This window comes from Cynoglossus semilaevis, chromosome 7 (genome assembly GCF_000523025.1).
Source record: "Cynoglossus semilaevis isolate Cse_v1.0 chromosome 7, Cse_v1.0, whole genome shotgun sequence".
Lineage (NCBI taxonomy): Eukaryota > Metazoa > Chordata > Actinopteri > Pleuronectiformes > Cynoglossidae > Cynoglossus > Cynoglossus semilaevis.
The window spans coordinates 4050468-4076619 of NC_024313.1; the positions used below are offsets into that span (position 1 = coordinate 4050468).

General features: G+C 40.6%; 2 protein-coding genes across 5 annotated transcripts in view; both read left to right on the forward strand.

The window, feature by feature from the left end:
- Positions 1-19120, forward strand: part of nkain2 (sodium/potassium transporting ATPase interacting 2) — a 74948-nt gene extending 55828 nt beyond the window's left edge. For both annotated transcript variants that reach the window (XM_025056935.1, XM_025056934.1), the window contains exons 6-8: positions 7288-7348; positions 12475-12556; positions 15128-19120. In XM_025056935.1, coding sequence (XP_024912703.1) covers positions 7288-7348; positions 12475-12556; positions 15128-15137 — 153 coding nt within the window. In that variant the 3' untranslated portion in view covers positions 15138-19120. The remainder of the gene's footprint in view (positions 1-7287; positions 7349-12474; positions 12557-15127) is intronic.
- Positions 19121-22765: 3645 nt separating this feature from the next.
- The window catches only part of rnf217 (ring finger protein 217), an 11158-nt gene continuing 7771 nt past the window's right edge, over positions 22766-26152 (forward strand). For 2 of the 3 annotated variants that reach the window (XR_003050044.1, XM_008312850.3), the window contains exon 1: positions 22774-24265. Coding sequence is in view for 2 of the 3 variants with exons in the window: in XM_008312850.3 (XP_008311072.1) it covers positions 23291-24265 (975 nt within the window). In the remaining variant the exon portion in view is untranslated. Of the gene's footprint in view, positions 24266-26152 lie in introns of all 3 variants that reach the window. The other variant, XM_008312851.3, reaches the window with a different exon arrangement.

Below are 26152 nucleotides of genomic sequence, written 5' to 3' on the forward strand. Positions count from 1 at the left end.
ATAAATGTTATCTATACAACACTTTATTTAAGGAGCACACATACTAAAAAACACACCTGAAAAGGGGAAATCAATGATGCTCAGACATTTCTCTGGCAGCTCAGTCAACAGTTATGCTCTTTGGCTAAATAGTGAACTGTCTTTTGTATTGTGAGCCAATGCTGTGGATAACAGTAGCTGCCAAGGGCTGTCAGATTATATATATGAACGTGCCGTTTAAACCAGTCAATTTGAATTGTTGGCAGGTTGTCTTGAAAATGAAGTATTAATGCATTAATGAGCGTGACAATAGCCGTACCTAATTAAGTGCCCTGCAAGTGTTTATCCTACAGTTTTACACATGTTATAATTATTCCCTGCTTCAGTTACTCGTGCTGCATTCACAACAGTTGAGTTAATATGCCTTCCCTAGGTGTGCGCATTATAAATATTTGAGCTAAAGCATTTGCCCTGGGTCAGATGTGTCATCATCTCTGCTAGAGTTTGACAGAACGTGAAGTGATTTCTGTGATTACATTTTTATCACTTTTACTCTAATTGTTAATAATACAGAGAGAGAGATAATTAAATGACATTTCACCAGAAAAAAAATCACCTATGATTAGGCCACCTGCTGGCTCACTGCTTCAGCATGCAGGGTGTCAACCTAATTGAAGTGATTAACGTGACCTGAAGCAGCGAGGAAAACCAATCAGTGAAATCCCCCACTGTTGTTTTTGGGGTAGAAAATAAAACCTGAGTACACTAATCCTTCCAATCCACTCAGTCAAAAACTCTCTGACATTTCCAGTTCCCATGTAGAAAATGGTCATTAGTTTCGCCTGCTTGTTTGCATGCCACACCATTTTTCAACTCTCAACGAGCTGACTGTGAGAATCTCGTTAAAATGACAAGTCCCTTTAAAAGATACTAATCCGTTTGAGCAGCCAAACACATTCATCCAGCCAGTTACTGCCTTTAGCAACATCTGGAGGAGATGTTACAGGTGGAGGATGAATATCCATCAACTCCCGGTTCACAGTCAAACCGGTAGGAGGACACGTAGGGTCGTTAATCACTAAATCACTCACGGAATTTCACTGTCTTGACTGTGGGTAAGTGAAGTAAACATCTGTCATTGAATGTATAGTCCTGTACGTCAGTCAGTAAATCTGCTCAGGGACACTAGTCTTTGCTATCCTGCTCCCCCAAGTCTGGCCTGTGAAATTGAGGTGATTTTGGTTTTTGGTTATATATATATAATTATAAAATGCTCTATTTGGTCAGTTAAAAGTGAGAAAAAAGATTATACTAGCTGTGACAATGCAGTATTATACAGTATTTATATTAAACAGAAACTACTTTTCTATTTTTTTATCAAATGTTTCAGTTCAGTCCAGTTCATTTCATATTGCTCTGATTCAGTTCTGTTCAGTTCAGTTTGGTTCAGTTTGGTTTGGTCTGATTCAGTTAGGCTCAGTACAGTTCAGCTGAATTGAATGGTGCGCTGTTGAAATTCTTTGTACTCTGAACACTGACCTCTAACGTGGCCCAGCAAAGGAAGTGACAGTGGCACAGTGTCCCTCAGCTCATTTGACTTTGACACCACTGTTTTATGGCTTCCTCTCTCTTAAATAAATCACAGGAGAACACCAGCTGAACAGGGTGAAGGTGGTCCTTTTAACCACTAGCAAATCCATAATAACACCCTCCTTTTCTTTTCACCCACTTCAATAAAAATTCACAGGTAATTAAAGACATAACTGATCACACATGACAAAGAAACACAGATTTGTTTGATGGTCATTCTGAAGAATTGAGTCATCGGCATGTTAAACATGGTTCTCATTCTCTCGTCAGTGACACCAGACGACGATGCCACGCCGGGGTCACGTCGTATTCACGGCTGCAGCAGTGGCACCAGATTGGTTTTCACAGCCGTTGTTATACAGGAAAAAAAGAGCGGTGCATAAGAAATGAAGGTCAGTCAGTCCAGGCTCTGCTCGACGGCAACTAATCCTGCATTTGATGAATAAGTAAAATCGTCTGGTTGTTTTTCTCAGATTAAGGCAGACAAAACAAGTTGAACAAAAGCTGGGAAATTCAAAATCAGATGGAAACCAACTTGTGTGGCTGAATGGTTCCAGGAACTGTTAAGAAATACGTACATGTGCACTTTAATTATCTTTGAAAAACAAACAAACAAGTAAAGATTTAATTATGAGGTGTCATTTTATTTAGATTTAATTGGTAAATATTCCAGGTTTTCTGGAACATTTTTTAATTTTACAAATCCTTGCAATCCGTCTACCAGGTTTTTTAAACAGATTTTATCCATGGAAGGGGACATTCTAATCAATGCTCATTCTGCAGCACAGTATTTCTGCAGCGATCCCTTCATTTGAAGACACTTTTTTCCCCCGAGTTAACACATCTAATTCACTGCAAGATTGTTAGACAAACGGACAGCTCGACAGTTCCTGGGCCAGAAAAAGGGAGGTAAAGAGACAGAATCTATTGTGAAGTTAAAAGACGCCAAGATCGACTGAGATGTTGGTCGTTTTTCAACCCGCGGGCTGATTAGACCTGAGGAGTTTTACAGACCTTGAGAGGTGCGATTCTGTGCCGTCAGCACTTTGCACTGAGTTTGTTTTGGACACCGTCGCGGAGGACGAAGTGCGTCACTGGGTTGTTGACCTATAGCTGCCTTTCTCCGCTGCTTCTTCATGCTCTTGCGAAAGGTCGCCTCCCGTGATGCTCTCCCCACCTTCTTGGACTCGGGCTATGCAGAGCACATTTTGCAGATTTCCTCCCCGTCCTTATCAAACGCCAGCTGTTTGACATTCAACTACTTTCACCCTAAGCTTCTCTGAAGAGGTCCAGGTGCGCTCAGAGTTTCTGCTCAGGCAGAATTTGAGTCTTGATCATCGTAGGAGAGAGTGAGGATTTCTACTTTAATGACATTTCCACAGTGGAAAAGTTACCGTGCACTTTGAGCCTCTGTGTCATACCTGTACAGTTTTAGAGACACTTGTAAGATGATGAAGGCAGCAGTATTGATTAAGCTGTGCTATGAGTAAGGATCTCATTTCACATCTTTGTCATTAAAGGAAACTATTAATCTTTTCAAGGAAACATGAGTTTTTATCCAACAGGGTACAAATCATTGAGAATATTACAGACAGATCTGACACTGAGTCAAACGGGAGACGCCATGATTTTTTTTTACCAATGTTCTGTGTATTACAACTTACAGAACAGGAGATTGTCTCAGAAACTGGGGAGACACTGAGAAACTAAAGTCTGTAACTGTAGTTCAGGGAGTCCAATTTGCAGTTATCATCATTTCAAGCATTTGTTCAGAACATTCTGTTCTAGCTCTGGAGGGGAAGATTCTACCTTCAGCCAATGCAGAGAGGCCAGAACATATACATTTGACAGTTGATTATCCATACCGCTGCTCCCTCACCGTCTCTCATCGTGAAGTCTTGCTGGTTTTAGCGACTGAACAAGTGCACGCTGATCTACCTTCACTGTGTTTACCATGGCAACCAGAACCGCCTGTGCATTAGGTTTAAGAAACCATATAAAGACCTGCCCTCGTCTCCAGGCAGAGAGTCTGACAGTGTGAAAACCTTTAAAAGTGGTTTCTCCTCTGAATTAGGGGACATGACTGTGCAAGGTGAAGTGAATTAAACCAGTTACTTCTTGTAAGGCATTTCAGGTCAGGGCTCCTGCCTCCGTTCATGCTCAAGTGGTGCAATTTAAATTTCTACTCCTCACACCGACACATCCTTCAGTTTGGCTGTAGTTTCTAGGTAACCCTAATCCACTGACGGGGGGAGGGAGGGGCAGCGTTGTCAGATAAAAACCCAAAATTCAACACGTGTGCATTGAAACAGAGGCTGAAAATAAGCCAAGATTCACGTGTCAGCAAACTGACATCCCTGTTACTTTATATTAAACTGGGCCACATGTGGAGCAGCGGTCAGCCTTGTCATCCTCACAACAAGAAGGTCAGTGGTTTCTTTTTTACTGTGACCTGGTGTATGATGGTAAAAGTCTGGGACCTTGAGCAGTTTTTTTTGTGGCTTCTAGGTTTATGTGGCTCAACAGGGCAATGAAACAGACCCAACAAATCATAAAAGTGCTAGCTTTAATTCGTCTCTCGGGGTATGTGGCCGTTAATTCACTCTCTTTTTACTAATAATGTTGTTGGAAGCCGTGGGGTAAAATCTGACTTATAGTCGGTTGAAGGTTTTTCAGTGTCGTAGATTTTTTTTTCTATGAATACATTCTCTTTATTATTAGCCTTCAAATATAAGAACTTTTCAAGAATCAGGTGCTAGTGATAAACACTGTGATTTGGACATTTTTTTGTATGGAAAAATATCCATGTGACATTGTATTCTAAAGTAATTCCTAATAATACTGCATAGTTGTATTCTGAAGTAATTCCTAATAATACTGCATAGTTAATCTGACCATGTCTGCAAAGTTATGCTGTGTTATTATACAAATACAATACATAAATACATTCATGCATTTCTAATGCAAATTTAATTCACACATTTTCAGTTTCCTACTGTGCCATGTTTTTCCACCACTCACCTAAATGAATGGTCAGCCTCTACTTTTGTATTTTACATATTTTTTTTCTAAACGCTTTTACAAATTTTTGTTTCTCTGTTAAAAAAAAGGTATCCTGAAAAAACCTACATTTCCCTGCTCTCATGTCTTTAATTCACTCTGTAGCAATACAATCCTGATTGCTGCAAGCTTCGCTGTATGAGTCACTGTGAGTAAAACAGAGTAGAAAAGAAATAAATTAACGTATTTCAAGGATAATGTCTGTCATCTGAAAACGAGGCCACAGGATAAGAGACGTGCGCCGTTGTTTGTACTGTATGTTGTCGGATCATAATCTGGTTTGTAACAGACGTTGTTCCTGCAGCTTCTGTTAAAGACCTTCACCTGGAGAAGTAAAAATACTGGCGTCTTTTCAGGCTTCATCACAAACAGGATGGTCTTAATATAACTGTGGGCCCCGAACACACTCATCAAACTCACTGGGCTCCAGAGAACAGAGCGCTCGCGTCAGCAGTGATATCATTGGTGCCTTATTTTTGGGAGGAGATATAATCAGGGTTATTGTAAACAGGATATTATGGGATGCCTTGTTACTGAGACAGAATCCTGGAATATGGAGAATATTAACAGGATATTGATGTACAGAGAAAGATTGGTGTCACAGCTGATCAGATGTTCTCTATTGCAGAGTGGCCACGGCTCTCTGCACTTTGTTCGCCAGTGCTAACACAACTGCACCCAAAAGCCATTTTCAGAGGCAATGATCCTGCAGAAGACAGAGGGGGGCGTGGGTATCTGCTTTCTCTCCGTGTGATAGAAAAGTCTTGAAAGTCTTTTCAAAAACAGTTTGACTTTGTAACATTCAAAGTGTCCTTTGTAATGAATGCTAATGATAAATCATTGAAGCTGGAGTGGCGGTGGACAGAGAGGGCAGCCTGACGGTGTGAGGTCAGAGCCCGGTCGTCTTAACACATCACACAGAAAGTCGTCCGCCACAAACTTGTTTTTTGGTTTTGTTTGTTTTTTACAGAAAAGGGTCAACTAGAAAATGTCATTCAGTTTTTACAAAAGATCATCGAATGGCTTCCTCCTCTTCTCTAGGTGCAGTGGCAGTGATTTTCACATTTCTTAAACATAGCAGAAACACACATTTATTGCCAAATTATTTTCATCTTATTTGCTTTAATTTAATGTTCTGGCTTACTTTAAGTTACACTGCACCAGTGCTCTTCGTGGAAATCTTGATGAAAATGGATTTCCCAATTTCCGTTAATATTCATGCTAATGCTTGCAGAATTTTCTGCTAACACAATTTGGCAGCTCTTGAGGTAAAAATCATCAGCCATTAAAAACAGCAGTATATTTTTATGACTCATTGACTTGTCAGAAACCATTGAGGAGAGAGGAGCGGAAAGAAAGATGAGGTAGGGGAAGGTAATGGTGATGTAGAAAGAGGAGACAAAAGGAGGGAAAATAGGAGGCCGGGAAGAAAAAGTGAGCGAGGAAGAGAGAATGAGAAAAAGGTGCAGGAGAGCGGAGCTTCAGGAGCAGAACATTATTTAGATTAAATGAGGTCAAGACCTTGAGATATACACTGAATCTCAAACGCTCACATTTGCAGCTCCATAAGCGTTTATGTGCCAATGTGTGTGTCTGTCTGTGTGTGTGTGTGCAGTCAATAGAATACCAACAGAGGCATTGTCTTTTTTTCTCCAGCACCTATTTAAGCAATAAGAACATCTTATGCAGGAAGAATAGCTTATGACCACACACACACACACACACACACACACACGCTGTGCACCAACTCCTACACCTCTCGTCTCCTTTTTATCTTTTTTTCAACAGGGTTATAAATTGACTAAAGCGTTTGCCCTAGGTTCACTGCACCTCCATGTGTCTTTGCTCCCATCAACTTTTCCTGAAAGTTGCCTTGGAAACAGATAGCCAGTGAGATCAGGGAGCAAAGGTGTTCTTCTACTGTAGCTTGACTAACCCCCACACACTTTAACACAGCAGAATGCAGACGTTTGAGCCACGATTACGGAAAAATAACGATTCTTCCTTCAACTTCCTGTATGAATTCTTCTCCAACGCTCTGTGTATGGGCTCGAACCAACACGAGACCGTGACTCAGGGCAAAGTGAGGTGAACAATACACGGCACAAAAACCCCATGATAGAGTGGGTGGCACTCATGTGAGGGCTTGGTTTTGACAACAGCAGAAACTATCTGTGCTCATGCTGCAACTCCAAAGCTACAGCCAGAGATAAAAATTCAATTTCAGCGATCGCAATCTCCCTTAGGTTTAGACACAAACACCACTCCACGACAGAGAGACGGCCGTGGCAGGTCTTTGTTTAATTTCTGTACAGGTTTCAGATGAGTGTTGTCATAGCGGCTCTTAACCATCACCCTGGTGGTTGTGAGTGATGGTGTCAGACGCGCCGGCTGCTATCTTACGTAGCACCAGCCTAAATCTGTTTGCATGCGTGTGTGCGCCTGTGATTCGAGTGCTCTATTTTGGATACCACGCCGCTGTTCTGCTCCACTTAGAACAACACCTGTCTTTCTGTTCCAACTAATTGTTCAATGTCAGAGCTCTCTCTTTCTCTCTTTTCTCTTAATCCCTCTATCTCATCTCTCTAACAAACCTCTTTTACATAAATAGCGCTTACTAATTTGTTTCTGCTGTTCTTATTTTTTTTTTCCTTTTAGCTGTTGGGCTTCATCTACGCCTGTTACGTGGTCAAACTCATTTCTGAAGAGGAGGACAGCTGTAAGTACCCAGACATACACAGTACATGAAACACTTTGTAGATTGTAGTCATACATTCTGTATATATAGGATTATACATGTATTACACACAGTGTGCAGTGTTTTTTATGTAGATTTTTGTTTTTTTGGTTTTTGTTCTGTCGCTGCAAATTATCAAGGAGGTTATTTTGGTGTTTTAAGAAAACAAACCCCACGGAGCAGGGCACAGGCATGATCAGCTGTGGAGCCCCACCCACAACCATCTTTGTTTACCATAATAACGACATTTTTTTCTTTTTTAATTTACTCCAAAATATATGGAAAAGCCCAGTCAACAAATTCAAGGTTTTTGCATCAAAACGATAAAAAATAATTATTTAAGAATTAAAAATTTGGAATTAATTCAAATGGGTGGATAATGAACTAGAACTAGGAACAATAGACACCCTTCATCATGATGATGCTTCTAATTCAGAATTCTAATGCTGTGATTCAACAACTCCACAGGTCAATAAAGAGACTGACCGTTATGTAGATTAACTAGACTTTATTGAGTGCACGTTTCTTACAGTAAATTAGGCAGCCAATTAGTTATCTTTTTACAATTGTAAATACAATGCGATGTGCGCGACGTGTTCATTTCACAACTGTGTCCATTTGAATGCAGTGCTCGCCTGTGAGGATTAACTTGAATGGCTCCATTTACCCAGGCTAGTTAGTTATTCTACCAAAGTGCAGCAATTATGCAGGAAAATCAATGACCAAGCATGCCTTATTCAACATCAGATCGAGGGTGCCCTTTACTAACACAATTATTGATCGGTAACAAACGCAAACTGGAGCTGGAAATCACTTGAAATGCTGAAAGTAGACAGGTTTTCCTGTTTTTCGAAGCAGACTGACAGTTGAGGGGAACCGAGGATTTTTTATTTCTCCCAACAATGCTTCATATAAAAAAAAAACAGTAAAATTGGAAAGAATAACAATCAGCTGTTGTTTCTTCTTCTTTTTCTCATTTAATAACCAACCAACCGGTGTTTGAAGATTTACTTCAAAATATTTGGGTTTTAAATGATAAATGGAAAGTAGTAGAACTGTCTAATATGATGTTAAATGTGAAAATGAGAGACACAGACATTTAAAGAGGAATAAAAAAAAGAAACCCAAAATTGTATTATTATTACAGTTTATTATGGAAAACAGGAAATGAATGAATTCCTATTTAAAACCATACAAACCATAGGAACAAACAGGATGCCAGCGCTGCTGTTTCCATCCACAGTCCAACACATGCTTATTTCTGCTTCCAGTGACTTTTGCTTCCATTTATTATAAAGCTTATAAACACACACTGACCAATAAACTCTAACAGACATTTTAAAGTTGGAGTTGTATTCGATAATAGGATGAGACAGGAGTGCATCTAGGAAACCTACAGAGACAAAAAAAAAAAAACATCCACACTTGACAATAATGAGCAAAAATAAGCAAAAGCCATTTTCACACCTTTCCTTGTGGGAGAAAAGAATAAAAAAACTCATCAGGACTTGAAATGAAGTTCCCGGCTACTAATAAGGGTTAATTAATGATTGTGTAGTGGAAGGCGGCATCTCGTCAGCAGCAGCAGCGTTTTCACATCATCCTTGACGCAGAATTATCTCTGGCTGTGGAAGTGTCTGTCCAAATGCAGTCTGGGAGACTAAACAATAATCAGGGAGCTTAGTAGGAAAAGTGCCTTGGGTGAGGAAGCTAGTACTCACCGAGGACCAGTGGAGACTTTAACCTGCTGAGAAAGCTAATTAGTCTGATAATGATTCTGTGCATGTCTGAGGATGTGTCGACGTGTGTGGATTAATCCTTATATTTAGTAGTACAGTGCAGTAGTGTGTCTCTTTTACTCCGATGACTCAGACAGTCTCACATGCGAATTAATGCACAGGGATTTTAATAAAAACTTAATAGAAAACCACGTGTGGTGAGCCAAGGGTAGGGGTAGAGGAGCGGGAGAAGACCACCCCCCCACCACCACCACCAGACACATACTTTTACAAACTGTACCTTTTATAATCTTACGGTACTATTGATATTTACAGTCATACTTTACAAAATGTTGAAACATAATTCATTTGGATTTTTTTCATTCCCCTTTGATTCATCTGTCCATTGTTAGTTATGTCCTTGCGAGTGACACTTTAGAAATGGATCATTTTTACAACACTATTACGTCGGGACTTTATAATAATAATCTGCCAATATGACCAGTGGTATTTTCCACATTTACGATGTTGAATAATTCACTTGTTTCCTCATTTATTTCCAGTGTCCTCAAAGAACGAGACCAGTGATTATCATATTTGAATTTTTAAAAAGAGACTGCGACAGCTTGATAGGCAGCATGCTGATCAGGAAAGGGGGGGGGGGCTGTGTTCCCCCATGTGTACAAAGGGTCATGCATGGCAGAATCACCGCTGAGACCGGTTGACAGCAGCATGAATCAGCAGGAGCCAAACACTATTTGGTCTTTTATTTTTGGGTCTTTTCTCCCAAAAAGAGTCTACAATGCCTTTTTCTCCTGCCTCATTCTGCAGAATATAAAAAGGAAAGAGCATCCATGCAGCCACTATTTCAGCAAGCACAGAAATCCATAGGACAAATATCATAAGACAAAGACTGGGGATTTGACGGTGGGATCTGCAGCCCATTCTTTACCACTCTGGGAGGCGTCAGGAGTGGGATTGAAAACAATTTAAACGCCTCATTTGCCACAGAATGCTCTCCTGCTTGATGCAGCTGAATCTGCTGCAGTTTTCACCGCACTAGAGCTCTATCATTTTCAGGGTAAAGGTCTGCATGCCTTGAAAAGACCCACAGATATGTGATTACTTCTGTACAAACCTGATGAAAGAAAAGATGGAAAATTCAAATCACTAAGTCACTAGGGGTCTTAGACATAAGAGTAATTATCAACTGTGGCTTCTCTGAAAATGAACACATTTTTCTACAGTAAACTATCCAATTTCTCTGAACCGCATTCACTCTCCAGTCTTTATCAGAGCTGACAAATACCTTCACTTCACTGACCATGTTTTGGCCATTTACCAGTCCATGGTTTTAATTGAGGCGCCGGTGGTAGATTTTTTTTTTCTCTCAAAAGGCTGCAATATTTCAATGACTATTAAATGGAGTTTAAACACAAACTGTTTCGCTTCACTGATCGTCTGTGCATGTAGTTCCAGCCGCCTTAGTTTTCTCCCGTCCTCCTCCCAAGAGTCAACCGTTATTTTTGCTTTTGTTAGTTGTGCAGACTAGACAGAAATCAAATGGTGATTTTGCTTGTGAAGTCAGGCCTCAAAGGCTATAAAACTCTAATTTACCACACGCTGGATCTGCAGCCTCACTTGGTCTCTAGTACAGGCTGCTTTGGTTGGGGTTCTTTTTTTCGGCCATTTTGATTTTGATTTTATGACCTTTTTTAATTATTTTTCAGCTTATCTTCTGGCATACATGTTTGTTGTTGACTATTTTATGGATTGTTTTTCTTTGCATCCTAACAAATATATGGAAAAAAAAACTTTACCACAAAAGCTGAATGATGTTCCAGCCCATCTGGGCTACATAATAAATGCTGCAGTCACACAGAGAGCTGCACAGCTACAATCAGCGCAGCATCATTAAAGCTAAAGCAGCCAAACATTGCTGCTCCTCGCTCAGCTCATATACATTTCAGCAGCGTTATAAACAGCCACAAAGTGCCCTGCGTAAATCAACAGTCATTGAGTTTTCGGAAACATCTGCACTTAAAAATGTTTGACAAGTCCTTGCCTGTGGCGCTTGACTCATTCAGGTGCAGAACAAAGAATGAGGTTGGCAAAAAAAAGATTATAAGAATAATGATGCATTAAGTCAGTGATCAACATTAAAGGGTGGATGTTAGAGGTGAAAACAATGAATATAATTAGCTGTAACATACACAAAGGCTTTAATCAAAGGGACAGAGAAGGAACAGTATTAACACCAGCCGTCTAATTTAAGCTACGGCTGAAAACACAGACACTGTTTTTGCAGCTTCTGTCTGAACAACAGTAATGAGTCCAGTGATTATGAAAAAAATAAATAAATAAAAATCACAAAACATATCACCGCACTGCATGTAAACTGTTGCACTACTGGTATCATTAAAATCCCCCCCCCCCCCGGCTGCACATACGTGATAGAAGTAATGTGACGTGTCGCAGCTGAGAGGTGGCTTATATTAGGATTATGGTATAAATCTGACAAAATGAAAAAGAGAACTAAAGCCTTTACACCATCACTTTGATTAAACAGGGGAAACTCACAGTCTCTGAATCTTTCTTCTGTCGTTTACCCTGACGGAATTTAATTAAAATGAATGTATGTGCATATAATCATCTGAGGTCTTAAGAAAAAGGCGGATCAAGATCTGCAAAATTCCTCATTTAACGAGCCGTCTGATGGATAGGCTGTTTTGCTGTGGTCTGTGGCCCGTGTTCAAAAAACTCTTCTCCTAAGTGCAGGTAAATTTACACAGGACTTATCGTCATCCTCGCGGTGACAGCCAGATTCCATATTGTACTTAATGTTAAAGTTCACAGAATAAAGAAGAAAGTGTGCTGCTGATGAGGCAGGGAAGTACCCTTTAATGAGCTGTACAACATCAAAGTGAAAAAAATATCCCGGTCTCCGCGCTTTAAAAGACCGGGCTCTTGGGCTCAGTGTGAGCAAAGCAACCACCTGCTGGCAGCTCCTCTGCCCTGGGATGTGCACAGCTATCCTGGATAATTTAACAGTTGAGCATATCCTTAGCCTTTGTTTTCTGCCTGAAATAGATGTAAATCTGCAGCACATGATTAGTATGCAGCCACATCCAAACTTTGGCTGCGAGCGGTTTCATGCCCACAACTTGATTCACGCTTCTTCCTACTTCTTCTTCTTCTTCTTCTTCTTCTTCTTCTTCTTCTTCTTCTTCTTCTTCTTCTGCTTCGTCTTCGTCTTCTTGCAGGCTGCTTTGGGATCTCAGTAGGTGTGAGGAGTGAGATTGAATGATTCATTAGCGATGGAAGGTTGTTTCCCAGATGAGCATATATTTACTCATAATTATGTGTTTGTTTGTTTGATATTATCCACAGTTGATTTTATAGGAGGCTTCGACTCGTACGGTTACCAGGGGCCCCAGAAGACGTCCCACCTTCAGCTACAGCCAATGTACATGTGAGTATGATTATCCACTTTATTTTACTGCTGTGGATGGAATACTAATGTGTATCACAATACACAGTTATAAAAGCTCAATATGTTTATTCTTCATATATGGTCTTTTCTTCACTTAGTTTTGATTAGCAAGTCAAAATAGAGAGAATTATGAAAAAAAAACTCCTCCAGGCTTCCCCCAGGAATTTTCACATTACAGAAAGTCAACGAGCGACACCGATCCAAAACACACGTCTGAATAAAGCACAGAATGAGTTCATTTTAAGAAAATATATTTGTAACTACTCAGCCAGAGCCTGGTCATAAATTCAATGTGACCTAAGACAGGTTGATGACAGGAGATCAGACTTCTGATCAAAAAGACCTGGAAGTATTAAAGAGAGATCGTTTGAGCGTCTGTCTATTTTAATGTGATGATATTTAATTCCATGTTCTGAAATGAAATATTTTTTACATAAGAAAATCTGTCATTCAGCAGAGTGTGTAAACCTCTTTATCCACTGTAAATTTGAATTTGGTTATCCAGCAGCTAATGCTGTTTTTAAACCTGGCTGTCTTAAGAAGCTGACAACATCTGCATGTGGGAGGGAGACTGCTCCTTAATTCAACCCCAGCATCAACAGCACGTTGTGTTTGGAGACTCATTTTCATCATTGTTTGATACCTCCAGGTCTGCATTGGATGATACAAGTACTTTCCGGCTGCATCAGCACCAGGTCTTACCATTTATCAGCCCAAGGTCTCATCAGTTATTACTGCCGGAGTTTTTTTTTTTTTTATCACTCTCCTAACACGGTGCAAATGAAGGCGGAGGATATGTGATTAACCTGTTGTACCCTTATCTTATTCATGCTGTGTTTTGTATGATAAATTCTTTATCCCACAGTGAATGGAAACCCCCGTCCTCCAGGGGTGATGTGTTTCTGCAAACAAATGAATGTAGATTCATTCTGGTGGAATTTTATTTTGTATCTATATGTTGATTTCGTGCCGTAGTCACTTTCAGAGAGATCAGTGGCTATTCTTAGAGCGCAGAGCTAGTAGGATAACATGAAAGCGGTCTGAGTCCAGGCTTAGACAGCACTGTATCGATCCCACGGTCTCACTTCGGCCTGTGGAAAGCACCATGTGATACAGTGAAAGCTACCCCGCTGTAACAAACAAGCAGGCAGAATAATGGTGATTCCGCTGATGTGCAGCCGACAGGTTATCAATAACAGATTTTATTAGGAAGAAAAGCCAAAGCAAATTAGAGAGAGATGCAGAAGGACGGAGGGAGAGAGGATGGACAGAGTCTGAGAGAGAGAGAGAGAGAGAAAGAGAGAGAGACAGGAAGATGAGAAACCCAGAGTGATGGATGAACCGTAGGTCTAACCAAAGAAGAAAGGCAATAAAGGGCCATTCGGTAGTTTTATATGTCCCTGTGGAGGCCATAACGTAGATCATAAATCATTGACCCCAAACATAATGGCTGCAAACACAAACACACAGTCAGAGAAGAGCTGCTGCGTGAATATACAGGTATCTGCTGTTTGCACACACAGACTCAAACACGTAACACCGTGTACTGGGCTCATACACTGATCAATATACACACACATATATAAATGTGCACACACACACACACACACACGTGCACAAAGATCATCAATGCGTTATCATTGTTCACCAGCTGTTGTCTTTACTTTGAGGTTTATTAGCTTTGACCAAAGGGACTAATAAAAGAGCATCAGCTGTGGCCTCACACACACCATCAACTCACAGACACACACACACACACACACTACATTCATGCAGTGATTCCTGTTTACTCTGTATTGGCTGTCATTCATCTGTGTGACCTAACATGAACCCTCACCAGAACCACAACCTCCTTGTACCTGAACAAAACCTTCACATCTTTGTCCAAACCTCAAACCTCAATAATGAGGTTCTAGCTCATTAAAACCAAGGTTTTCGGTTGCCATTAGGACAACCGCTCCTGCAAAAATCAGTGACAGTGTCAGAATTGGTCCCAAGTACATCACAGTACTCACTCTACCGAAGATGATGAGACGGCTATAGTTAAGGTTAGTCAAAGAAAAAAAGAGTGTAGACGCCATATGGTCACAGCGTATAAGCCAGTTTTATGCCGACGATTTTTAAATCAGGATTTAAAGGTTGAGTGAGTCAGACTTGGGGATTAGTTGTGGAAGACAGTTCCCAAGATGAGGAACTCCTCAGCTAAAAGCTGTGGAATTCATAAAGGTTAAGTGGGCAGGAGGTGCACTGAGGAGAATTGATGAGGAGGGCTCTGATGATGGGTGTTCAGGTGTGGAGGAGTACGGTGAGGGAGGTGATAAGATGAGAACAGCACGAAGGAAGGATTCTATAGTCTGTGAGACTGTAAATGTTGGAGAGTGAGGACCGTAGTGATGAAGGGCTCTGATGATGATGATGATGATGATGATGATGATGGAGGTATTAGTTTATCAGAAAAACAAACACTGGGGTTGTGTTAATGGTATAATTTTTCCAATATTTTAGCTTGTCGTTAGAACTACTCAACATCTTCCATCTTCTCCTCTGCAGGTCCAAGTAAACCCAGGACAAACTACAGGAGTGCTGCCTTATCCTACGCCACTACTTACATTCTCTTTTTACTAACCCAGCCGGCGTTTCTTCCCAACAAACAAAAACGGGACGCCGTTGTTGGATGAGACACACTGACGTCTAAATATTGCATTGTCCCACCCAAACACACACCCTGAACATGTCCTGAAGTCCCCCATCGGTTTCTCTCTCTTTTTTTTTTTTTTAGTCATGTCTGTTTCTGAGAAAACACTGGCCTCGTGTGGCTGGACGCGGCCACTACCAGGATGTACAAGTCATTTTCTCTTGTGCCGTTGGAAAAAATCTGCATTGTGAAAAAGCCAAACAAAGGGAGGAGCAAATCATCAAAGATCCAGAGAGGCCTTTCGGGTTTCTGTTGTCAGGAAATAACACGACGCCAGTGATCTGCCGGAACCAGTTGCTTTCAGTGACGTTCTAGTGCAACAAAGAGCTCTCCTGTCTCATAATCCCTGCGTACACAGCAGAGCCTGCTGAAGTGTCCCTGGAGCTCTTTATGCTCGGCGTGCCTCACAGATTAAACACTGCACTTCAACTTATCAAGTATCTCTGAAAAAGACTACTGATTAAAGTACTGTGTACCAGACTACAAATATCTCCCATTCATTGACACTGCAGAGACAGAGGCCTGATGTGAACATGGCTGGACTTTGATACATGTACAGTACATGATACACACACACACACACACACATCCTTCTCATTTCCTTCAGTATCTGTGAATGTTAAAGGACAGTGTGGTGTGTGTATATATTTACATGATATCGTCACCTTTGTTCACATGTACAGGAAGCAGGCTCACACACACACACACACACACGAGTAATGTGAATCTTTATAATGTTTACAGAATGGAATTCTTCAACCTTGACTCGTGGCTCCAGCAGGTAGACCACATCAGACAGGAACCAGTGAGAGACTGAAGAGAAACATTTTTGAGCCACAAATTCTCAAATGTCAAACTGTGTTTTTTCCTCCACTGAGTCAGACTGGACATTTTTCCATTTTTATTTGGTCCCTCGCTGCCCAAACATTTCTTCGTACTGAAGGCAGTCAGGTAGAAAGGGATGAAGACAATAATAATAAGTAAGAAAAACTCCCAGGTACAGCGAGAGGTCAACACCTCAACACCACATCCAGATTCTGTTCCTGTTTGATTTATATTTGAATAGTGCTCACATGGAGGTCACATGAAATACCCATCAGTCGCCAGCTACAGCATCCAGTTCTGTGGAACTTTTCCATGGGCAGCGTCGGCACCAAGAGAAAAGACACACCTCTTACAGTAGTGACAATCAGGGTGGACGTGGCTTTTCGTATCAAAAAGACGTAACAGACAGTGATGTCATCACCCTGTGGAGACAGAGCGCCTCAGTTGGGCTCAAGACAAGGAAAGCAAAGGGACACACCGTGGACCAACGAGAAGGAAAAACTATTCCAGGCTTGAGTCTCCTCCCCACCTGACAGCTCATGTTTCCATGATGAAAGTGCCAACACACACACACCACATAGACATCTATAAAGTGTGGTTCCCTGAACGCAGCACGCTGGGACCAAAAACAACAGGTCTCAGGTTGACTTCCACCTGGTGTCCAGTGTTGGACGACCAGTGAGAATATTCTCTACCGTTTGCATTCCAGACAGATTTCACTTTTTAATTCTCCTCTTGAATTTAACATTCTCTTTCAAATGTAGCTGATTATGTTGCACAAGTACAGATTACCGTTACCAGTCGCCGGACCAAATCCTCCGCTTGGACCACGTGGACTATGATTTTAAAAGGCAAGCATTGATTAAGGAAACCTGTCCCTCTGACTAAGTGATCTGAGCGTTTGACTTCCACCTCACTCTGACACTTATCCCCAGCTCTTGATTTCTGTTAAAAGCCGCTGCTCCATGGGTGGGCTTCCCTGACACTCACTCTGTGGAGCAGGGAAAAAATAGGCATTTTGTGTGTTTGCATGAAGTGTTTCCAAACTGTTGTGTATTTAATCTCATGCTGCGTGTGACTAACTAGCTACCTTCCACAGGAACAGTTTGGTTTGCTGAATGCTCCTCCGCTCTCTTCCGAGAGTCCTAAATGTGAACTTTGTGTTTTTTTTTCTATAACAGTCAGAGAGTGTCTGCCAGGTGACGGCGCAAAATAGCTGTAAAAACGAAGAAATGTAACTTTGAACTTCTAGACGTTTTTTGATAACATGTGGCCGTGTTTACTGTTTTTTCTAGTCGACTACTAATGTACGATGTTGTGTAAAAGTGGGACTATACTTCGTTTTACTTCTTCTAACCGTAAAGTCGTGTGAAACCAGAGATTAGGACCAGGTGTGAAGTCAAATAGTTGCACTATAGTCCATATTTTCTTCATTCAAACCTCATGATAGTTTGACATTCATTTTCATTTTTCTAACATACTGACGTCCATATTTATGATGAATACTCATAAATACTCTAGAATGTTGGTTTTTAATAAACTAAATCACAGAGATTCCCACCTTCAGTAGTTGCCGTGTATCCAAATCCCATTCCCAGATTTAATAAATGCATTAAAACTAAGATGTGCAGTTTGGTCATTTTCATCAACTTTGTTTAAATCAGAAAAGGGACATTTCACACGGATCTACTAAAATAAAAATAGTACAATTGGAAGCTGCGACATTTAGTTCTAACAATAGTCTGAACAGAGGAAAGCCCTTTTTACACGTCGTAGTAATGGTACCAGTTGATGCAGTATTATTCCCAGATCAGTTTCCTGTTACTGTTCTGAAAAGTTACTTCTGTTTCTTTGCCTCTGTTTAAACTTTTTGGATTGTGTTGCAGTCATCAGTTTCTATTTGGTCATGTTTCACATCAACAAGAATTTCAACACAGATATCCTGTAAAAAATGTTCAGATGAATTTCCAGACTACACTTTTTTTTTTCATTTCCATTTTTTAAGATGTGAAAAAAAGTGAATGTTTTCATTTATTTATTCATTCATGGAATTTATTTTATTATTATGATCACCTTGCACTGGGGGATGAAAATGTACCAATACAAGGGCCTGTGTTTGTTTTGTGTGTGTGTGAATTAGAGAGATACTGGGAGAGAGAGAGAGAGCAGTACATCAGAGTTTACGGCTCTGTGTCTGCTCCAACAGTACAAAGATCATTGTGGGTTTTGGGTGGAGGAAGAATTCAATAAGGATAGTTAATGAAAAGCAATAACAACAGTTATAGTAATTATAAAACAGACTCTACTTACTGAATTATTTATTTTCTCATTTAAAGTGTGCAGCAGTCAGGAGAGCTTATGTCTTTAGGTGTAAAACTGCTCTTCTGCACAGGGAGGAGAACCTTCCAGAGCCCAGACGTTATTTTACTCTTTATCGTTGTCAACCTTCATTAAAGCTAATGTAAAGTTTCCAATTATAACGTTGAGTCTCACAGTGTTTAACTACTCACTTCTAAAGCTCTACACTAATGGGACCAGTGTACACTTCTATTATTAATATGACGTGTAATGAATATATCATTAATTTGGGAGTAAAGTCACTCTTTTCGGTTCTAAGAAAATGTTGATCATTGACGCCTGGAGAAATGGTTTGGATTTAAGACAAAATATTGTGAAAAAAAAGAATTATAATAATAATGTGATCATGTGACAAACAGTGGTTGACAACAACTCATAACATGATGTTAGTACCTTGATTTCTTTGCTCAGCTCGGTTCTTCCTCCGTCCACACACGTCCATTATCACACCAGACGTTTGATGCTTCTTTTCTTGATTTTGTTTTTCAGGCGACTGACTGTACATAAATTAGACAGTTGGTAATAAAGTAGACAGTGAAGAGATTAAGTCGTCCATTTGTTCTTTGTTTTTCCAAACATTTTTTGTATTCACAGTGTCAAAATATTGTCACGCTAAGTTGTTTACTTTGAGATTAACTTTAAATAAAAAGTGCTTTTACTAATTCAATATCCTCAGTTAAAGGTGAATTAATTAATGTAAAAAAACATTTTATTATTATTATTATTATTTTGCCCGGTGCTTCAGAGAAAACACACTGAAAATTCAATAAAATATTCAAGAAACCTAATAAAACTAAATGATCGCCGAGGTAGTTTTTAGAGACTCCACCCCTGAGTGTCCTCCCTGGGCTTTCACCAGACTTGGTGGAACTCAGAACCTTCTGATTGGACCACCATGTCCCATCACCTACTTATCTGTGCAGCCCTAAAGTCTTTCCTATCATTGTTGGCATTTCACACTGAAACCAAGAGGTGCAGCAAGGACAAGGAAACGAATCACCCTGACACTGGCAGAATATGACTTTAATGAGAAACTACAGTAGAACCAACAACCCATTTGATATGTTTATCTAAAGGCTGTGTTAGAAAAATTCTGCCATTTTATTTTCCTTATAAAAAAAAAATTAAACGAGTATTGTGCATAAGGATGTGTTTCATACTGGTGGAAAAAAAAGTGCATACATTGCAGAATACTGAACAGAATGTTCCAAATACTACTGCGTGCTGCATGGTGACTACCTGCTGCATGTGCATAATCATGATGAAGTAGGGAGGAACAAAAGCAAAGTAAAACACCTCTTTACACTGGGGATTACAGCATGAAAAACAGAACAAGTCGCAGCCAAAAATAAACAATAAAATCCCCCCAATAAAAATGAATTATGAATTAGGTTAACTCAGTCGGCGTCTACGTTTGTCTACCCCATAAGAGCTAACTAGTATAATTAAATCTACTTTAGCTTTTCATTGATTGTTAACAGCTAAACATTATCATAATAAAGTTGAATAGTAATTGTGTCCGATGATTTTGCGATTTTCTGTTTGATTCATAACTGGTTTCTCAAGTTCTTAGTTGCTGAATTTTCTTCTTACAATAAGATAAATGAATGACAGAGTATTCTGGAGATGGCTCCTGTTTTTACCTGCAGAGTTGACTATGATAATATTTTGTATTTTCTCTAAGTTGACTCAAACATGATAAAGCCGTCTTTGGTTTCAGGCACTGGATGTTCTGTGACTTCTCAAGGGTCTCAGGCCTGTAAACAGTTACACATGCAATATGTTTTAATGCATGAGGATTCAACTTTTACCAGAGGCTACGACTATGACCGGCCAAGCCGTATTAACCTATGGGAGCTCAGGTTTGTATCTGGGTTTTGGGAGGATAGAGCTTGAAGATGAAAAGCCAAGATCCACGTCAAGATCTTTGAAGTTGACACACGGAGTCCACCTGAAGGGCTCTGGGCTGTGGAAGCTGGAGTTGGCTGTCAGTGCACATCTCCAGTCAATGTTGATGTGTGCCTGTCACATAGAGTGGAAATTCACATTATTAGGCTAAAGTGGCACATATTGTATTTTTCCCCCACTCTAATTATTTAATTATGATCTTGACAGAGCTGAGATGACACGGAAATAGAACTATCAATTCTGATTCTTAAATATGGCTCGTGTGTCTGTTGTAAACCGTCAGTGAATCCCAGCAGAATTTGGTTCGCTCACTAAACTCTACAGAGATTCTACATCAATTAGAGTGCCATAACGTTACCTCAGCATTCCATTAAGAAGAAAAGATAAGAACTAATACTTTTCTAAATCGGGGGGCCGCCCGAGCAGATGATCTACATTCAGATGAAATTTGGATGATACATTTCTTACTTACGGACTCCAGAGAAATAGTCTTAACTTAATCCATGCAGCGTATGGCCTACAGAATATGCTCTGTCATCACTGGCAATTGTTCTTTTACAATCTTTTAAAAGCCTTGTGGAAACAGAAATCTAATCAGCAATTTGTAAATGAAATTCATTATTAATTATCTTTATATTATATAAAGGTTGAGGTTTATTAATAGCAAATTCTCAAACCAATCAATCATTGTTTTAAATTGTAATTCCAATACGAATCAAAATAATGGTGATTACGATTTTTGGCTGTTCCTTCATACATTTTATTTTTTTACAGTTATTTTTTCAGTATGTTGTTTCTGAGAAAAACTGCTTTTTTTGGGATCCAGTTGTGTGAAAAATAACGTGAGAGCAAAGGAAAATACATTAAAAGTGTTACATTCGTATTCGTCTTTCTACTATATAAGATATCTATTTTTTCCCCGTGCCACAAGGGTACAGTAACGGAGTGACACATTTTATGATAGGATTTTATTAAGAAATGCGGTCGGTTGTTTGGTTTTAGCTCCGCCAACAACAAGTTCCGGTCAAAGACATTGTCTGCACTTCAACTGATGTGCAATTTCACATTAACGATTGGTTGTTGATGAGTGCAATTGCTCTGTTCTGACAGCAGAGGGCGTAAAGTAACGGTAAACAGGACATAAGCGGACGTGGTTTGAGACAGCGAGAACGATCATCAGTAACAACCAATTGTAGAGGCGCAATCGCCCATCAGATCGACCAATCGTTGAAGTGCAATGGCACATCACTACGAACCAATTGTAGAGGTGCAATCGCACATCAGATCGACCAATCGTTGAAGTGCAATGGCACATCACTACGAACCAATTGTAGAGGTGCAATCGCACATCAGATCGACCAATCGTTTAAGTGCAATGGCACATCACTAAGAACCAATTGTAGAGGCGCAATCGCACATCAGATCGACCAATCGTTTAAGTGCAATGGCACATCACTAAGAACCAATTGTAGAGGCGCAATCGCCCATCAGATCGACCAATCGTTGAAGTGCAATGGCACATCACTACGAACCAATTGTAGAGGTGCAATCGCACATCAGATCGACCAATCGTTGAAATGCAATGGTACATTACATCAGTTGCATTCCTCCCTTTTGCCAGTAGAGGGCCCAACGTGCAGACAAACTCTTGGCCGGAACTTGTTGTTGGCGGAGCTAAAACCAAACAACCGACAGCATTTCTAAATAAAATCCTATCAAAAATTGTGTCACTCGGCTACCCTACCCTTGTGGAACATGAGTAAAATAGATATATTTCGATAGTAGAAAACCGAATTAAAAATAAAATTAAGATGAATAATGATAACACTGATTCAAAAAGTTTTTATTTCAACCTTTTATAATTTCGCTACTGTTTAATATCCGCGTAAATAAAGATAAAACTTAGTCAGCTACCGCACAGCATGAATGCTGTGTTTATATCTTTAATGACGATTGCCACACAGTTGTAGAGAAGAGTCGGTTAACCAGAAGACGGCGCCATTCTGCAGAAAATAACATTAAAAAAACAGTTTATTTGGTCAAAGTGGAGGAACAATTCTGGGCCATGAATACATGGATGTTCCTTTTGGTCTGCCATGTTGCCAAACAACAGCAGCAGCAATAATTACAATAATACTTTGGTGTTGTTTTAATATAAATTGTGATATATGCTCAGTGACATATTAAACATGTTTAGGCAAAGAAAACGTATTAAGTTTGTTTGAATTCAGCTATGAGAATAAATCACACAACACAAGTAGCTCTCAGTCATTTTTATTTTGTGAAAGTAGCCTTTTGGAGAACCAAGTGTTGGACACCCCTGTTGGGCATAAACAGTAGACACCAAAACATACAAGATATGTGTCCTCTGCATTTGCTCCTGGGGAGTGAGGGACTTTTTGTCTATAGACCCCCAAGGTCATGGTTGGCAGGATTCAAACCTGCCACCTTACGATAACAACCATTATCCTCTTATTACTCTAAACTATCAAATCAAATCTGCACGGAATTTGATTTGTTACTGTTTCTTTGCAGTGCATCGATGCATAATGGGACGTTTAATGTTCAATTACCTAATCCCCATTACCAGCCCTGGGTGGGAGGGTAACTTTAGAAGGAGCAGTTTAGAAACGGTGCCAAATCTATTGGATTACTGCTGCAGGGACCCCTGATAAAGGGACAGGTCAAAAGAGGTCAGCCAGATGTGACAGATATAATGAATGCATCCACTGTGATAGTTTAATTGGTGTCTGTGCTCAGACAGATCTGTCAGGGCTACAGTTCACCACTAGGCTTCCCCTCCGCCTATCACTGCACTCACTCATGCTGACGACTAAACCCGGAAGCAGCGAGGTGCTGGCTTTGTTTTGTTTTGGTGTGGTCGGAGTTAAAGCTAGAGGTCCTTGCAAGGGAGAGAAGCCCGGTAGATGGTGAGAGCCAAACCGGGGATGGAAGATGACGGACAGGTAACTGACGCCTGTAAAATGCCCAGTTTCATTAGCACCTTGGACGAGGGGCGGGCGAGAGTGTCCCGTAACCTACCGACACAAACTTTCTTTAGGGACTGCGGTAAAGTTGAGCGGTCGGTCAGTGATTTGAGCCGACGTGTCACCAGATCAGAATCTCGCTTCTCTCTGGACGGGGCTGAGAAGGAGCTCGGGGAGAGGATCAGCCAGGAGAAGGATGAGGAGGAGGGCAACAACAACAACAACTGCAACGGCAGAGGAGTAGAAAAGAGGAGAGCGAGTGCCGTGGCAATTCTGAGGAGGAATTTCGGGGTTGTAAAATCTCACTCTCTTCGCCTAAACTCCAACGGGCGGATGCAGCAGAGCAACGAGCAAGAAACACACACTGTAAACAGCTGTAATGACACGTTCAATGACAATGGGAGCGAATGTGGAGACTGTGCAACGTCGGACAGAGAAACGGGCGCCGTCGGGAGTAAAAACGAGCCAACCGTGGGTGAGTTAAGCCCCTATCAACAGACAGTCCAATGCCATTATTTATGTTCCAGTGACAGCAACACTGAGACGAATTTAGATGAATCTTTCTGTGTCAAAGAACACGTTTACTGCACAGTGTACTGTATCGCCAATGACAGCCAGCGAAGAGACTCTGAAGGCACCAGCCACTACTATGAAACTGCTTCTTTTGAAGAACTGGATGTGGACCTTGAGTCCGGACGGGTCATGTTTTCGACCCCAGACCGCCCTCTGTATACACTGGACGACCTTGTGGATCCTTTTGGGGACATGGCCCATCAGGTGTACAAAGAAAATGACGGTGCAGAGAGTGCGGCGCAGAGTTGCCGGGTGTGCCTGGAAGACAAAACCATCGCACCCCTGCCCTGCTGCAGAAAGGCTGTGTGTGACGAGTGTCTGAAACTCTACGTCAGCTCACAGGTTGGTGAAAGACCGAATTCTAATATCCTAGGAGGGATAACAGATCATTAATACTTCTTACAGTTCAGTGCAGTCAAATGGTTGTTCATTTCTATTTATATAATGATTTAATAACTTCTAGAACCCTAAAGTACTGCAAGCATAAGCGATCATAACACTTCAGATACACATGCTATATTTATAGTGAAGGAACCCAAACAAAATATCTCCTCTGATACACATTTATGTCTCATGTTTTGGTAACTGATGTGCCTCAAGGCAGGGGCATGGCAGCTCTGGGATTCATGGAAAAGTACTAATCCTCCATCAGACAGGCTGAAACCTCGAGTACTAAGACAAAGTTGTCTTTTATAATTTACTCAAATGTCACGGCTGAACATCTGAAGTCAGTGTTTTACTAGAGCTCTTGTTCAAGGGCTCTAGGAGTAGAATCCTCCCACATCAACCCACTTCGTCTATTGGTGGTTTTATTTAGCAGAATTCCTCCTCTGACCTCAGGGCAGCTTTTAGATGGAGGATCCTCCGTTCAGACCCTTTGCAAGTGTGTACTGTACTTACCGCTTGCCTTCTTTGGCATTTTTCAATTCCACACACACAATGCATTCTGCCCAGAAATGTTGTGAGAACGTGCGTGGCCCGGGAGCATGTTTTTGGCAGCTGCACTTTAACAAACTCATAAGTCAGTCCACACAGAGTTAGAACAAAGAGTGAGTATACAGAGTAAGTATGCCTCGTGGCTGCAGTGCCTTCTGGTTCAAACAGTTCACTGAAAAGGCACTTATTGGCTCCAGTGGTGATGCTTTGATAACACTTGTCCTCAGTGTTGCTGCATTAATGTCTCATGTGTGATTAATTTAATGAATTACTTAGAACTTAGCCTACACCTCTGTTCCCTTTTTGCAGAGAATATACCTTACCTTGTGTGACCTTTGCAATTTGATGAAAAACAAAGAGCCTAGTCACAGCTGTGATTCATTGATCCTGATCATGATTTACTGTTACACAAAGCAGTTGAATTATTCATAGTTTAAACATCTACTCCCATTAATATTCAGCATGGCAGTCGTGGAAATAAGCACTCAGTGAACAAAAGGCAAATTGCCAATTGCTACCTGCGCCAAAGCTAAAGTGTCCTGCAATGTTTTGGTTTTTTTATTGCTTTGGTTTTTTTTTATTTTGGTTGTTTTTTAGTGCCTAGTGCATTCAATGGTGCCATAATCTTGGTAAATCTAACTTGATAAAAACCACGTTTATCAGTTTTAAAGCTACCTTTATATGTGTGTTTATCTTCCTTAGATAAACAGCTAAGGATAATTGAACACACATACAGAGGCACCGTGATAAACACAGATAAGAGTCGTGTAAACTTATCTTGTGGAGGTGGAAATTTTCTTCCGTTAATGTCCTGATCGCTGTTTAGTGTCTACTTGCTGTCAGCCTCCGGTAGCTACAGTAATCATTAAGCAAGAGGTATTTGCAGAGTACGGCCCTGTGCAGAGTGTTGCTCCGAGGCACTTCAGTAAGGAGGACAGTAAATGGATGCAGTGAGAGGGTGGATTTCACTGCTTTGTCTCTAACCACACTGCTGAGAAAGAGGTAGAACAGTAACCAGCCTCTTGATTTCAGGAAGAATGAAGCTCATGTCAGCAGCTGTTTATTTTGGTGTAGGTTTCTGTTTGTTTTATTAGCAGGGCTAAAGGTACAGGGGTTCCAGGATTGCTCTAACCCCACCAGTACTTAATATAGTTGATATCTTTATGGTTTGGTTATAAACTTGGCTGACGTAGATTTTCTTTTGCTGATATTTATCCCCATGGTTAACACACCCCACGGTTGTCAGTTTGAATCTGTGTGCTCATAGAGAGACAGAGAGGGAGATGGAAAGAG